Genomic DNA, 14,016 nt, shown 5'->3' with positions numbered 1-14,016 from the left:
AGCATTTCTGAGTTCTGGCTTATGGTGGTGTGGAGGATTGAGTCTGAGATCTTGGGGCCTTGGGCATGAGAGTCTCCTTGCATAACCATTATGCTGTCTCCCTCACCCCGGTTCTTTACTGTATACTTATTTTATTATTTACATTTTTTATTGGGGAGCATTAATGGTTTATAGTTGATAGCTAATACAGTAGTTGGTGCATGTGTAACATTTTCTCAGTTTTCTACATAACACTCTAACCCCCCACTTTGGTCCTCTTCCTTATTATTGCTGTTGTCATTATTATTATTATTTAGATTTTATTTATTGGGTTGGGGAGACAGCCTAATGGTTATATAACTTTCATGCCTAAGATTCTGAGGTCTCTGGTTCTATCCTCAGTACCACCATAAGCCAGAGCTGATCTCTGATGAGCCAATCTTTGTGCTGAAACATAAAAGGAATTCTTTTTTTTTTTCCTCCAGGGTTATTGCTGGGCTCGGTGCCTATACCACGAATCCACCGCTCCTGGAGGCCATTTTTTTCCCCTTTTGTTGGCCTTGTTGTTGTAGCCTCGTGGTTATTATTATTGCCATTGTTGATGCTGTTCATTGTTGGCTAGGACAGAGAGAAATGGAGAGAGGAGGGGAGGACAGAGAGGGGGAGAGAAAGATAGACACCTGCAGACCTGCTTCACCGCCTGTGAAGTGACTCCCCTTCAGGTGGGGAGCCGGGGCCTTGAACCGGGATCCTTACGCCGGTCCTTGCGCTTTGCGCCACATGCGCTTAACCCACTGCGCCACCGCCCAGCCCCCAAAAGGAATTCTTGTGGCAAAAGTTCCGTGGTAGTAAATGCTACAGAGACACACTTCTCTATTAGAGCTTTTTGTCATAAGCTGTCCAATGCTGGCTTATTTCAGAAATTTAGAAGTTTGGAATATATTTTGTAAATATTTTCCAACCTGACAGCATTTGCATTTTAATTTTTACAGCTATTGTGACGGATGTTTTCCAGGGATCCATGCGAATCTTCACTAAGAAGCTTCCCCATCCTGATCTGGTGAGTAGTTTGAACCTGAGTCTTGACTTGATTTATATTGCCCGATAGGATTTAGGGTTGACCAAGAAATGCTTAGAGAATTGATAAGGCCTCTTGCCTTTGGAAAAGCTTCTACAAAGCATCTTTCAAGTTAGCAGCTTCCCCTGGAGTATTCAAAGTTTGGAGTTAGTGGTTGAATATGGAAGACTGCTGTTTAAATAAATCTGACCACTGGGTGGCGCTGTGTTTTTCAGAAAACAGATGAGCTTTCTAGATCCTCTAAGAGCTTTTCAGATAATCTGGAATATAATAAACAGAATCTCTGAAGTTGGAGGCCCACTGATTCTTTGATTAATCTGAACAGATGGTGGTATTGTTCACAGAACTGCCCGTTCTCTCAGGCACCCCACTCCATTCCCTTCAGTGTAAAATTAAAGTAGGGCCAGGAGGTGACCAAGGATGCTGAACTTGGAAGTGTGAGGACCCAGGTTTGATCCCTGGCATCCCATGTGCCAGATTGCTGCTGTGGTGTTCTCTCTCTCTCTGTGTGTGTGTGTGTGTGTGTGTGTGTTATGTTAACAAGTACATAAAACATTTAAAAGGAAGACAAAGTAAACAGTAAAAATAAATACCAAGGAGATGGCTCAGCTGCTAGAGTGTTGGATTTGAGTGCCTGGTGTTGCAGTTTGATCCTTGCTGCCTCATGCACCAGCGAGATAACTGTCTGACTCCTTTCTCAATCATTGGTGGTTTCCTGCTGCTCACATTCTTCTCCTGTTTTTTCTTGCCTTGTTTTCTAGCCAGCAGAAGAAAAAGAGCAGCTGCTCCATAATGACGAATACCAAGAGACGATGGTTGAATCCACCTTTATGTACCTGACACTAGACCTTCCTACCGCCCCCCTCTACAAGGACGAGAAGGAGCAGCTCATTATCCCTCAGGTGCCACTCTTCAACATCCTGGCCAAGTTCAATGGCATCACTGAGAAGGTAATTCATTTGCCCTGCTAGAGCCTCTTTCTCTCCACCTTTTCATTTACCTATTTTTATATGTTAGATAGGGAAGGAGGGGAGGGAAGAGAGACAGAAGAACAACCAGCATCTCTGGCACGCGGGATGCCAGGGGTTGAACTTGGGACCTCATTCTTCGAAGTTCTGCTCCCTTCTCACTGCACTATTTCCTAGGCCCTCCACTTTCTGACTGTATTTTACTATATATATTTACTAGGGAAATGGTTTATAAGACATTGTCGCCACCCGGGTGCAAGTGCTTCTTCTCTGATGGATGTCTGTACCCCAGTCCTGCCACCAGCTTAGATCTTCTTCCTCCACCACTGGAGGAGGACCCTGTAGCATCACTTTGTTGCCTGCCATTCCCGGTGCCCTCTCAGCTCCCTCCACCCTTCTTTGGCCTTCCTGTTGAAGACCGCATCTATTTTGAGTTTGTTTAAGTGCCACCTATAGAGATCATCTGGTATTCATCCTTCTTGCTGATCTCACTTAGCATGATTCCTTCAACTTCCGCCAGTAATGAGGGCAAAGGGCGAAGGAAACGATGCCGTCATTTTTAATAGTAGTTCATTATGTGTATATACCACAATTTTCTTCTTCTTTTTTTTAAACATTTAAAAAATATTTATTTATTCCCTTTTGTTGCCCTTATTGTTTTACTGTTTTATTGTTGTAGTTATTATTAATGTCGTTGTTGTTGGATAGGACAGAGAGAAATGGAGAGAGGAGGGGAAGACGGGGAGAGAAAGAGAGACCTGCAGACCTGCTTCACCGTCTGTGAAGCCACGACTCCCCTGCAGGTGGGGAGCCAGCGTCTGGAACTAGGCTCCTCACACTGGTCCTTGTGCTTGGCGCCACCTGCGCTAACCCACTGCGCTACTGCCCAACTCCCTAATTTTCTTAATTACTCATCTGTCATTGGGCATCTGTATTGCTTCCATGTTTGGACTACTACAGATAATGGTGCTACTATATAAGTGTACATCGACCTCTATGAATAGGTGTTTGTGTTTTCTTTGGCTAGATCCTTAGGATGGGGAATTTCCATTTCTAATTTTAATGGATTCTAAGGCAAAATTATATTAAAAAAACCAAGTAAAATTCATATCTCAGCTCTAATCCTCCAGCACTGACTTGGTAACTCTCACTTCTCTCTCTTTAGGAATATAAGACATATAAGGAGAACTTTCTGAAGCGCTTCCAGCTCACCAAGCTGCCTCCTTATCTAATCTTTTGTATTAAGAGATTCACTAAGAATAATTTCTTTGTGGAGAAGAATCCAACTATCGTCAACTTCCCTATTACGTGAGTATCATCTTGCTTTACTTAATTTTTTTAAATTATATTTTTATTGATTGATTATTGGATTGAGAGGGAGTTTTGTACCACTATAATTTGGTACTGTCTTAATTGGAGATGGCGTGGAACAGAATCTACCTATACTATGTGATATTCAGTGCCCCCAAAGGTAGATGTTTACCTGGAGATGATTTCTTTTTTTATCTTTTCTGTTGCTTGCTGAGGCTTGTAGTCTTCAGTGTAGGGAAAAATAACTGATGAAAGTAGGGGGCGATAGGTAGGATTCTTGTTGGCTTCGATCATAATTCTGAGCTGTTAGTCTACTTACCTGTCCCACTTTGACCCTAGCCCCTATTACATATGCCAGAGTAGTATTTTCACACTCTTTTTCTTGTGTGTGTGTTTAATATTTATTTATCCATGAGAGAGAAGAGATAACCAGAATATCACTCTCATGTGATGCTGGGGGTCAAATGCAAGACCTTCTATTTGGGAGTTGAGTTGTTTATCCAATATCACCTACTCCTAGGCTGCATTTTTTTTTTTTTTAAGTTTAAATTATAAGAGAAATTGTGGGGTTTGGAGGACAGGGGAAGGGGAGGAGTATTCTACAGCATCACTCTGCACATATGATGTAAGGGCTTGAACTCAGGACTTCTTTTTTTTTTCCCTCCAGGGTTATTGCTGGGGTTCAGTGCTGGCACTGTGAATCCACTGCTCCTGGAGGCCACCCCCCATTTTTGTTGTCTTTGTTGCTCTTGTTGTTGTTATTATGGTTATTGTTGTATAGGACAGAGAGAAAAGGAGAGAGGTGGGGAAGATGAGAGAAAGTTAGACACCTGCAGACCTGCTTCACTGCCTGTGAAGTGACCCCTCTCCCTCTATAGCTGGGGAGCCGGGGGCTTGAACCGGGATCCTAAAGCTGGTCTTTGAGCTTTGTGCCATATGCGCTTAACCCGCTGTACTTCCACCTGACCCCTAAACTCAGGATTTTTTAAGTCCAGTGCTCCTAACCTGGCTCATAGGCTCCCTCCTTGGCTGACTCTTTGTTGTTACGTTTATTTTGCTACTTTTTGAATTTTTGGTAGCTCAGTTCAATAACTTGTTTTTCAGAAGTCTTAAATTTATGATGATTTTGTCATCTCCATGATTTTCTCAAATAAAAATAGGCTGGACAGTGGTGTGTGTGCATGTTACCCTGCACAAGGGTCCTAGTTCAAGCCCCTGGTCCCCACCTGCAGGGGCTAAGCTTCACGAGTGGTGAAGCAGTGCTGCAGGTTTTTCCGCCCTCCTTTCTCTCTATCCATCCACCTTCCTTTCCTTCTCTCTCTCTCTTATTTTATATGATAGGACAGAGAAAAATTGAGAGCTTAGAGGGATAGAGAGGGAGGATTCAGGGGACTGGCATTGGTGCACTGGGCTAAGCGCACATAATATGAAGTGTGAGGGCCCGCGCAAGGGTCCCAGTTTGAGCCCCTGGCTCCCCACCTGCAGGGGGGTCACTTCACAAGTAGTGAAGCAGTTCTGCAGGTTATTTGTCTGTGTAATTCCCTCTCTGTCTCTCCCTTCCCTCTCAATTTCTCTCTGTCCTATTAAATAAAATGGAAAAAAGCAAAACGAGGGAGGGTTCAAGCCCCCAGTTGCCAGCCAGCTCCAGCGGGGTAGCTACATGAGTAGTGGGGCAGGCTACAGGTGTTTATCTTCTTCCTCCCTGTTTGCTTCTGTCATATTTTTTAAATTGAAAATCTTTTAAATAATAAAATTAAACATGCAAAGAATTCTGTCTGTCTTTCTGGTACCAATTGTATGATGTGAATGTTATTCCTACTGATATATATATATTTTTAAAAAATTTTATTGTGGTCCGGGAGGTGGCCCAGTGGTAAAGCTTTGGACTCTCAAGCATGAGGTCTCGAGTTCGATCCCCGGCAGCACATGTGCCAGAGTGGTATCTGGTTCTTTCTCTTTCCTCCTATCTTTCTCATAAATAAATAATCTAAAAAAAAAAATTCTATTATCTTTATTTATTGGATAGAGACAGCCAGAAATTGAGAGCGAGAGAGACAGAGATAAGCACAACATTGCTTCACTGCTTGTAAAACTTTCCTCCTGCAGGTGGGGACTGGAGGCTTGCACCTGAGTCCTTGTGCATTGTAACATGAGCTTAACCAGGTGTGCCACCATCTGGCTCCCCTATTGATATTTCCTTTTTTTTGCTGGGGCATGGAGCCTGCACTAAGAGTCCATTGCTCCCGGAAGCTATTTTTTCCCCCTTTGTTGCCCATGTTACTTATCATTGTTTTAATTATTATTGTTGGTATTGCTGTTGTTGGAATGGACAGAGATAAATCAAGAGAGGGGAAGACAGAGGGGCAGAGAAAGGTAGACACCTGCAGACCGGCTCCACTGCTTGTGAAGTGACCCCCTGTAGGTGGGGAGCCGGGTTCTTGAACCTGGATCCTTGTGCTGGTCCTTGGCGCTTCTCACCATGTTTGCTTAAGCTAGTGTGCCACCGCCCAGCCCCCTCTTCATTTATTTTCTTTTTGTTGTGGAGCCTCGGTTATGAGATTTTCTGTGCATAACCATGATGCCATCTTCCTGCCCTTTGCTGGGTTTTCTGCGCTGTCCTGTTTACTATTTTGATCTTCGACTTAAACGTTTTTCTGCAGTTGGGTGCCACTACTGTATTTTAGGACTCAGCAACTGTATTCTTTATCTCCTTGATTTATATTATGACGTCTTTCATACTTTCTCTGACTTTGTTGTTTCTCCTTCCTTCCTTCCTTCCTTCCTTCCTTCCTTCCTTCCTTCCTATTCTATTCTATTCTATTCTATTCTATTCTATTCTATTCTATTCTATTCTATTCTATTCTATTCTATTCTACCAGGGTTATCACTACACAGTGAATCTACTCTTCCTGGTAGCCACTTTTTTATTTTTATGTTTTTTTACTTTTTTTTATGTTTTTTTTTTTTTTTATGATAGGGAGAGAGGCAGAAACATCTGCAGACTGCTCCAGTGCTTGGGAAATTTCTCCTCTGCGGGTGAGGACTGGAGGCTTAAACCTGAGCCCCCACACATGGTAATATGTGCACTTTTACTGGGTGTGTCACTACCCAGCCCCTGCTGAAATTTTCTTTCATTGAACTTCTCATTTCAGTGAGCATCTGTAGGACCATAATTTAAAAAAAAAATTTTTTTTTTGCCTCCAGGGTTATTGCTGGGGCTCAGTGCCATCACTACAAATCCACTGCTCCCGGAGGCCATCTTTTTTCCATTGTTGTTGTTGCATAGGACAGAGAAATTGAGAGAAGAGGGGAAGGCAGAGAAGGGGAGAGAAAGATAAACATCTGCAGACCTGCTTCACTGCTGTGAAGCAACCCACCTACAGGTGGGGAGCCAGGGGCTCAAACCAGGATCCTTGCACCTGTCTTTGCGTGTCATACTATGTATGCTTAACCTGGTGCACTACCACCTGGCACTCCAACTTTTAAATTATTATTATCTTTATTATTTATTGGATAGAGACAGCCAAAATCGATAGGGAAGGGGTGATAGAGAGGAAGAGAGAGACACCTGCAGCCTTATTTTACCACTCGTGAAGCTTTACCCCTGCAGGTGGGGACCATGGCCTCGAACCTGGGTCCTTACGCATTGTGACATGTGCACTCAACCAGGTGCACCACCACCCGGCCCCTAGGACCATAATTTTGATGTTTGTCTTTAGGAACTTTTCATGACTCTGTTGAATTTGGGGGTTTCTTGCAGTTTCTGTCTTGATTCAGCAGGAAGATGTTACGTCTTCTCATTTTGGTGTTCTGTGAAGACCTGTGCCCAGAGATCTGTTTGCGCCTGTGTAGTAAATGACTTCATGCTCTGTGTTGGGAGTGTTCAACAGTCACTAGGTTGCTATGGGTATGGCTTCCGTCTAGGTATCGACAGCTCTGGGTCTGACCAGAACAGGCTTTGTAGAATCAGAGCCAGGGCCTGTTACCATGGAAGTCAAGTCCCATTATGGCATTTAGCAGAGCTCTGCAAGTTTCCATAGAAAGCTTGGCTCCCCTTACAGATCTTAAATTCCTGTTAGGAATTGTTGCAGTTGTAGGGATAGGACTAGGGCGCTGGAATTTCAGCACAGCAGCCCCTGCTCTATTCTGCTGCTGTTTAGTTGTCATGTGGCAGGGTTCTTTGTTTTTTTTTCTCCTTTGAAAGATTGTTTTCTGTGTCCCACCACCTCTCTGTCTTTTACTGTCAAAAGTCAGTTTCTTTCTTTCTTTCTTTTTTTACTTTAGTTTTTTTATTATTGGATACAGAGAGAAATTGAGAAGGGAGGGGACGAGATAGAGAGAGACAGAGAAACAGAGAGATACCTGCAGCCCTGCTTCACCACTTGTGAAGTTTCCCTGCAGGTGGGGACCAGGGCCTTGAACCTGGGTCCTTGCACATTGTAATGTGGGTGCTTAACCAGGTGCATCACTGCCTGGCCCCCAGAAGTTAATTTCTGTGTGTGCTTTTCCATGTGATGCTGTGACCCTGCTCCTATTGATGCCAGCAGGAGGAATGCACAGGCTGACTTTTTCTGCCACCTTGGTCCTGCTCCCCCACACCTACAGTTCATTTAATTAATTTTTGCCAGAGCACTCTGCTCATCTATGGCTTAATGTAGTACTAGAGATTGAACCTGGGAACTCAGAGAGCCTCAGGCATGAAAGCCACTTGGATAACCATTATGCTATCACCCCAGCCCATCCAATACATTGTTATAAAAAAGAAAGGAGAAAAAAAAAAAAACTGCCTTTTCCAGAGAGCTTGTTTCTCTAGGTTAGAAACTCTCCTTTTTTTATGGTGAATTAATGTGAAGTTCCAAAAACCTATACTTCCCAAAAGCTTGGAACCTAAAATAGGATTCAGTAGCTCTGTGGTTCATTATGTAGGTCATTTTCCCTAGTAGTCTGTCCTTTGTTTGATCTTGTGGATTTATTTTTTATTATTTCCAGAAACGTGGATCTGAGAGAATACTTGTCTGAAGAAGTACAAGCAGTGCACAAGAATACTACCTACGACCTCATTGCCAACATCGTCCACGATGGCAAGCCCTCGGAGGGCTCCTACCGGATCCATGTGCTTCACCATGTGAGTGGTGCTGACTTCTCATGGCACAGGCTGACAAAATAAATGTTTCTTTGACATTTCAGAAGGCAGTTCCCTTCACTTTGCCCTTTCTTGGTCTTAACTTTGGTGTTCTGCAAGTAATACAACTGTCAGTAGTTGATTTAGAGTAGCAATTTTCAGTTGTGATTACACTGCACTCACCTGGAGAGATATTAAAAATCTGGATGCCTGGGTACTCAGGCCAGTTGCCTTAGAACCGTGTTGGCTTTCAGCTACGGGAAAGGCCAGGTATGCTTCTAAGGTTGCTTCAGTATGCAGGGCAGTCCCTGTTGTGAAGAGTTGTCTAAACTGCCAGTTGAGGTTAAGAGAGTGGATTAGAGTTAAGAGACTGCATTAGGTTATCTAAGAACTGGAACCCAGGAATTTGAGGTGGGGTGTGTGTGTGTGTGTGTGTGTGTGTGTGTGTGTGTGTGTGTATTTTGATAGGACAGAGAGAAATGGAGAGAAGAGGAGAAGACAGAGAGGGAGAGAGAAAGATAGACACCTGCAGACCTACTTCACTGCTTGTGAAGTGACTCCCTTGCAGGTGGGGAGCCGGGGGCTTGAACCGGGATCCTTTAGCCAGTCCTTGTGCTTTGCACCATGTGCGCTTAACCGTGCTGTGCTACTGCCCAACTCCCATTTGTGTGTTTTAAAAAGACTTTTAAAAAAAATTTTTTTTATTTTCCCTTGTTGTCATAGTTATTATGTTGTTGTTAGATAGGACAGAGAGAAATGGAGAGAAGAGGGGAAGACATAGAGGGAGAGAGAAAGATAGACACCTGTAGACCTGCTTTACCGCCTGTGAGGGGACTCCTCTGTAGGTGGGGAGCTAGGGCCTTGAACCGGGATCCTAATACCGGTCCTTGCGCTTTGTGCCACGTGTACTTAACCTGCTGCACTACCGCCAGACTCGTGTGTGTGTGTGTGTGTGTGTGTGTGTGTGTGTGTGTGTGTGTGTGTGTGTGTGTGTGTGTGTGTGTCTGGCTTGTGGTGATGGTATGTGTGTGTGGGGGGTGGGGTGGGTGGATTGAACTTGATTCTTTGAAGCCTCAGGCACGAGAGTCTCTTTGCATAACCATTATGCTCTCTACCCCCACCTGGAATTTTGGATTTTAAAGTTATTCAGATGATTTAAATATGCAGCCAAGATTGAGAACCATTTCTAGACTGGAGTGTTCGTTACCAACTGCAGTAAAATCCTCAGGCCAGTAGCATTAGTGCCATCTGAGAACTCATTAGAAATGCAGATTCTGGGGCTGAGGTGATAATATAATGGTTCTTACAAAGACTCACATACATGAGACTCTTAGGTGCCAGGTTAATCCCCAGCACCACTGTAAGCCAGAGTTGAGCAGTATTCCAATCCCCCTCCCCCATTAAAATAAAATAAAATAAAATAGAATGGCAGATTCTTAGACCTCACCCAAAATTATTGGATCATAGTTTATATTTTAATAAGACTAATTTCTGTGAAATTAAAGAGTTTCTAATGAAATTTGCCCAATGAAAGTTTTTGGAGCACTGAAAGTTTCCTTTCAACTCAGACATTTTGTGAATTTGTCTCAAGGTAGAAGTTGGTAAAGCATGTTTTTAGGGTATGTGGAGGGCGGCAAGATAGCTCACTTGGATGGGGTGTTGCTCTGTCTTGTACAGACTCAGGTTTGAGTCCGGCCTCCAGTGCAAGGAAAGAAGCTTTGGTGCCACACTTTGTTTCTGTCTGAAAAAGTTGGCCTAGAGTAGTGAAGCCTCAGTGACAGACAGCAAAACAAAACAAAAGGACATATTTGGAATTACAGATTACTATATATATATATATTTTGAGTTTATTTGTTTATGAGAGAGAGAAGATAGCCAGAACATCACTCTGGCACATGTGATGCCGGAGACCTAACTCAGGACCTCATGCTTGCGAGCCGACTGCTCTCTACTGTGCCACTTCTGGGGTGGCTCGCACACTCTTAGAGCAGATTGTTACAGCTTAACTAGCCTTTTCTAGGACTGTAGGCTTAGTAATGATTCACCTCTGTTTATCAAGCGTTTTGCTGTGTGCTAGTAAGTGTGCTAAATGCTTACTGTATATTTTTCTTATATCTTTAAAGAAGGCTTCCATGAAAGGAGTTCCTCATACTTTTCTCCTTCTCTCGGGAGTCAGGTGGTAGTTCAGCGGGTTAAGTGCAGGCAGCGCAAAGCACAAGGATCGGCTTAAGGATCCCGGTTCGAGTCCCCAGCTCCCCACCTGCAGGGGGATCGCGTCACAGGCGGTGAAGCAAGTCTGCAGGTGTCTGTCTTTCTCTCCCTCCTCTGTCTTCCCCTTCCCTCTCCATTTCTCTCTCTGTGGTAACAATGACGACATCAATAACAACAACAATAATAACTACAACAATAAAACAACAAGGGCAACAAAAGGGAATAAATAATAAAATTAAAAAAAAAGAAAAGAAAAAATTCTCTCTTGAGAAATCCTAGGATCAGAGTTTGAGTAATACATTAGAAATTATAGAATTGGGGGTGGGGGAGACAGCATAATGGTTATGCAAACAGACTCTCATGCCTGAGGCTCCTAAGTCCCAGGTTCAATCCCCCACACCGCCATAAGCCTGAGCTGAGCAGTGCTCTGGTGTTTCTCTCTCTGTGTGTCTCTCTCTGCATCTCTCTCAAAAATAAAATTAATAAAGAAAATTAAAAAAAAAAAGAAATTGTAGAATTGGGATTTAGCCAAGTTGCCCTATGTTCTTAACTAGTCCTTGACCTAGGAACCAGGGACTTGATGGTGATCCTGAACTTTTTTATTTCCTACATTCTGAACTATAGGAATATTGAAATTATCTGGACTTACTTTGTAAGCCAGAGGAAATGGGTTGGTGTGACAGTGTTCACCAAAGACGGTTTTTTCCTTTCCCTTTCCTTTCCCCTTGCCCCACCCCTCCCCACTCCCCTCCCTTCCTTCCCCTTCTCCAGGGTTATTGCTGGGGCTTGGTGCCTGCACTATGAATCTACTGCTCCTGGAGGCCGTTTTTCCCATTTTGTTGCCCTTGTTGTGGTATTTATTGTTGTTGGATAGGACAGAGAGAAATTGAAAGAGGAAGGAAAGACAGAGAGAAGGAGAGAAAGATAGACACCTGCAGGCCTGCTTCACCACTTATGAAGCAACCCCCCTGCAGGTGGGGAGCCAGCGGCTCAAACCGAGATCCTTACTCCTGTCCTTGCACTTTGCGCCATGTGTGCTTAACCCGCTGCGTTACCACACGACCCCCCCTTTAAAAAAAAAAAAAGATATTATTTATTCATGAGAAAGGCAGGAGGAGAGAAAAGAACCAGACATCATTCTGGCACATGTGCTGCCGGGGATTGAACTCAGGACCTCATGCTTTATCCACTGTGCCACATCCCGGACCACTTAACCCCCTCTTTTTAAAATTTTTATTTATTATCAGAGAGATACAGCTCTGGCTTATGGTGCTGCCAGGGACTGTACCTGGGACCTCAGAATCTCAGACATGAAAGTCTTTTGCATAACCATTATGCTGTTTCCCCAGCCCTAGGACATTTTTTTCTTGACCGTTGTGTTCTGTCTGGTAAGAAGACTCAGCTTTTAGGTTCTTGCAGTAGTTAACTTTGCATATCCTAAGTGACTGTGTTGAATCTGTCATTTTGGAACAGCAGTCAACTCTTAGATATGTAGAAGGTGTATATACACACACACACACACACACACACACACACACACACACACACACACCTTCTTTATCGTCCACTTACAATCTTGAGAGATGTACTTCAAGTAATCCTTGGTAAGAATGGAATTCTCCAGAGTTTTCTCTAAAAGCTCTTTAAATTGATTTGATACTTAGTAGAGGTCATGTCACTGGGCCATGATTTAGTGGTTGTTTTCTAATTTTTCCAACTTTTGACTGTAATCATTCTGCACTCTTGGTTTTATAGAGCAAACTAACTCAACCCGTCCCACTTTTCACAGGGTACAGGCAAATGGTATGAATTACAGGACCTCCAGGTGACTGACATCCTGCCCCAGATGATCACTCTGTCAGAGGCCTACATTCAGGTGGGTTGACCACGAAGTTGGCAAGTGCAGAGAGTATTTATCAAGTACCTGGTGAGAGGGGTGCCACCAGCACAGAGAGAGTACTTGGGCTGAGTTCTGGTCAAGATGCACTGAAGAGTGAGGTGGACCCCCCTTCATAGCTGTGAAGGCCACAGAGTGATTTTCAGAGAAGAGATGACCAGGGAAACATGAAAGATTTGAGTGATCAAGGAACTTTTCTGCTCAGGGACAGGTTAGTTTGTAAAGGTGTGTGGCCTGGTTTTAAGGAGGAAGAGCTTAGAATTAGGGCCTGGTTTCCCAGCCCTATATAGTCAGCACTCTTGTGGAGAGTGCCACTTGTATTATTTAAACTCCAGTGGACTGAGTGCCTTTGGAGCTGAGTACACCCCTAACTCCCTTAGTGCCTGGCAAAGAAGGAAGATTAGGACTGAGGAAAAAAAAAACCAACTATTTTTATAGAAAACAAGAAAGACAGTGCTCTTCCTCAAGATAACTTTCCTCAACCCTTTGCCTAATGTGAAAGGACTTGACTATGAGTCCTTTTTGAGAAAAGGGGTTTGCATGGGGAAGTAAGAGGGATGAGTGGAAAAGTCCAGCAACAGGAAATTTTCGAAATGTTGTAAGTTTGCTCCAGGGTATTTAGCAAATACGTAAGTAGAACAACTGGTTGTCCACTGCCTAGGGCAGAGTAGGTACTTGATAGATAGTTATGGATTGAATACTAGCTTCTAAATGTTAATTGTATTAATTTCTTACAGATTTGGAAGAGGCGAGATAATGATGAAACGAACCAGCAGGGAGCCTAGAGGAGGCGTGAGGGCATTGTTCCTGGGGCTTTTTGCTGAAGATGCTAAATAAGAACACTGTCACTGTAACCAGCTGTGGACTGACTAGCATATTCCCAGCCTCTTTTTTTTTATGGGTTCTGCTTCACACTATGCATCTGAGGGGTCTTCCCACTGGGGAAATCTCTGTATCCTCACATAGTTGTCCTTGTATTAATCAGTTGTAGATTAGTGCTTCATCCTTGCTGTCTAGCTCCCTTCTAGTTTCAGCAGGCCAGAACTTTTTTTTTTAACACAGATAAATAATATGTAATTTATTTCTGAGTAGCTGGGAGCATCTGAAGGCCAGCGTGATTTCTTCTATGCATCAAAGCCAAAGGATCCTAGGAAAAAGCATGAACCCAGTAACATCCTTCTATCCTAGACAGATAACATGGTGTTATTCTCTTAATTTCCTTGTGTGTCTGTATTTTTTTTAAAGAATGGATTAAATGCGTTCCTTTTTTTTTTTTTTTTTTAAAGCCTCTTGTTTTATGTTCTTCCACCAGGCTTCTATCTGAGGGGAGGTTTTTTTGTTTTTTTTTTAAACTCCTTACAAACTGCCCTTGAGTTTGACATCTGGTGTATACCGTACTTGTCTCTTCCTATCAGTTTATGGGTGACATATCAGTGAGGATGCATTTGTC

The 14,016-nt window shown here is 43.3% G+C and overlaps 1 protein-coding gene across 2 annotated transcripts in view; it reads left to right on the top strand.

Moving 5' to 3' along the window:
- USP39 (ubiquitin specific peptidase 39) overlaps positions 1 to 13,781 on the top strand; it is a 33,117-nt gene extending 19,336 nt beyond the window's left edge. For both annotated transcript variants that reach the window (XM_016191201.2, XM_007529866.3), the window contains 6 exons: positions 972 to 1,039; positions 1,819 to 2,007; positions 3,191 to 3,333; positions 8,326 to 8,461; positions 12,459 to 12,545; positions 13,304 to 13,781. In XM_016191201.2, the coding sequence (XP_016046687.1) occupies positions 972 to 1,039; positions 1,819 to 2,007; positions 3,191 to 3,333; positions 8,326 to 8,461; positions 12,459 to 12,545; positions 13,304 to 13,351 (671 nt within the window). In that variant the 3' untranslated portion in view covers positions 13,352 to 13,781. The remainder of the gene's footprint in view (positions 1 to 971; positions 1,040 to 1,818; positions 2,008 to 3,190; positions 3,334 to 8,325; positions 8,462 to 12,458; positions 12,546 to 13,303) is intronic.
- Positions 13,782 to 14,016: the final 235 nt, after the last annotated feature.

This window comes from Erinaceus europaeus, chromosome 3 (genome assembly GCF_950295315.1).
Source record: "Erinaceus europaeus chromosome 3, mEriEur2.1, whole genome shotgun sequence".
NCBI lineage: Eukaryota > Metazoa > Chordata > Mammalia > Eulipotyphla > Erinaceidae > Erinaceus > Erinaceus europaeus.
Note: the sequence above shows the minus strand (reverse complement) of the source record. Positions and strands in the feature narration are given on the sequence as shown.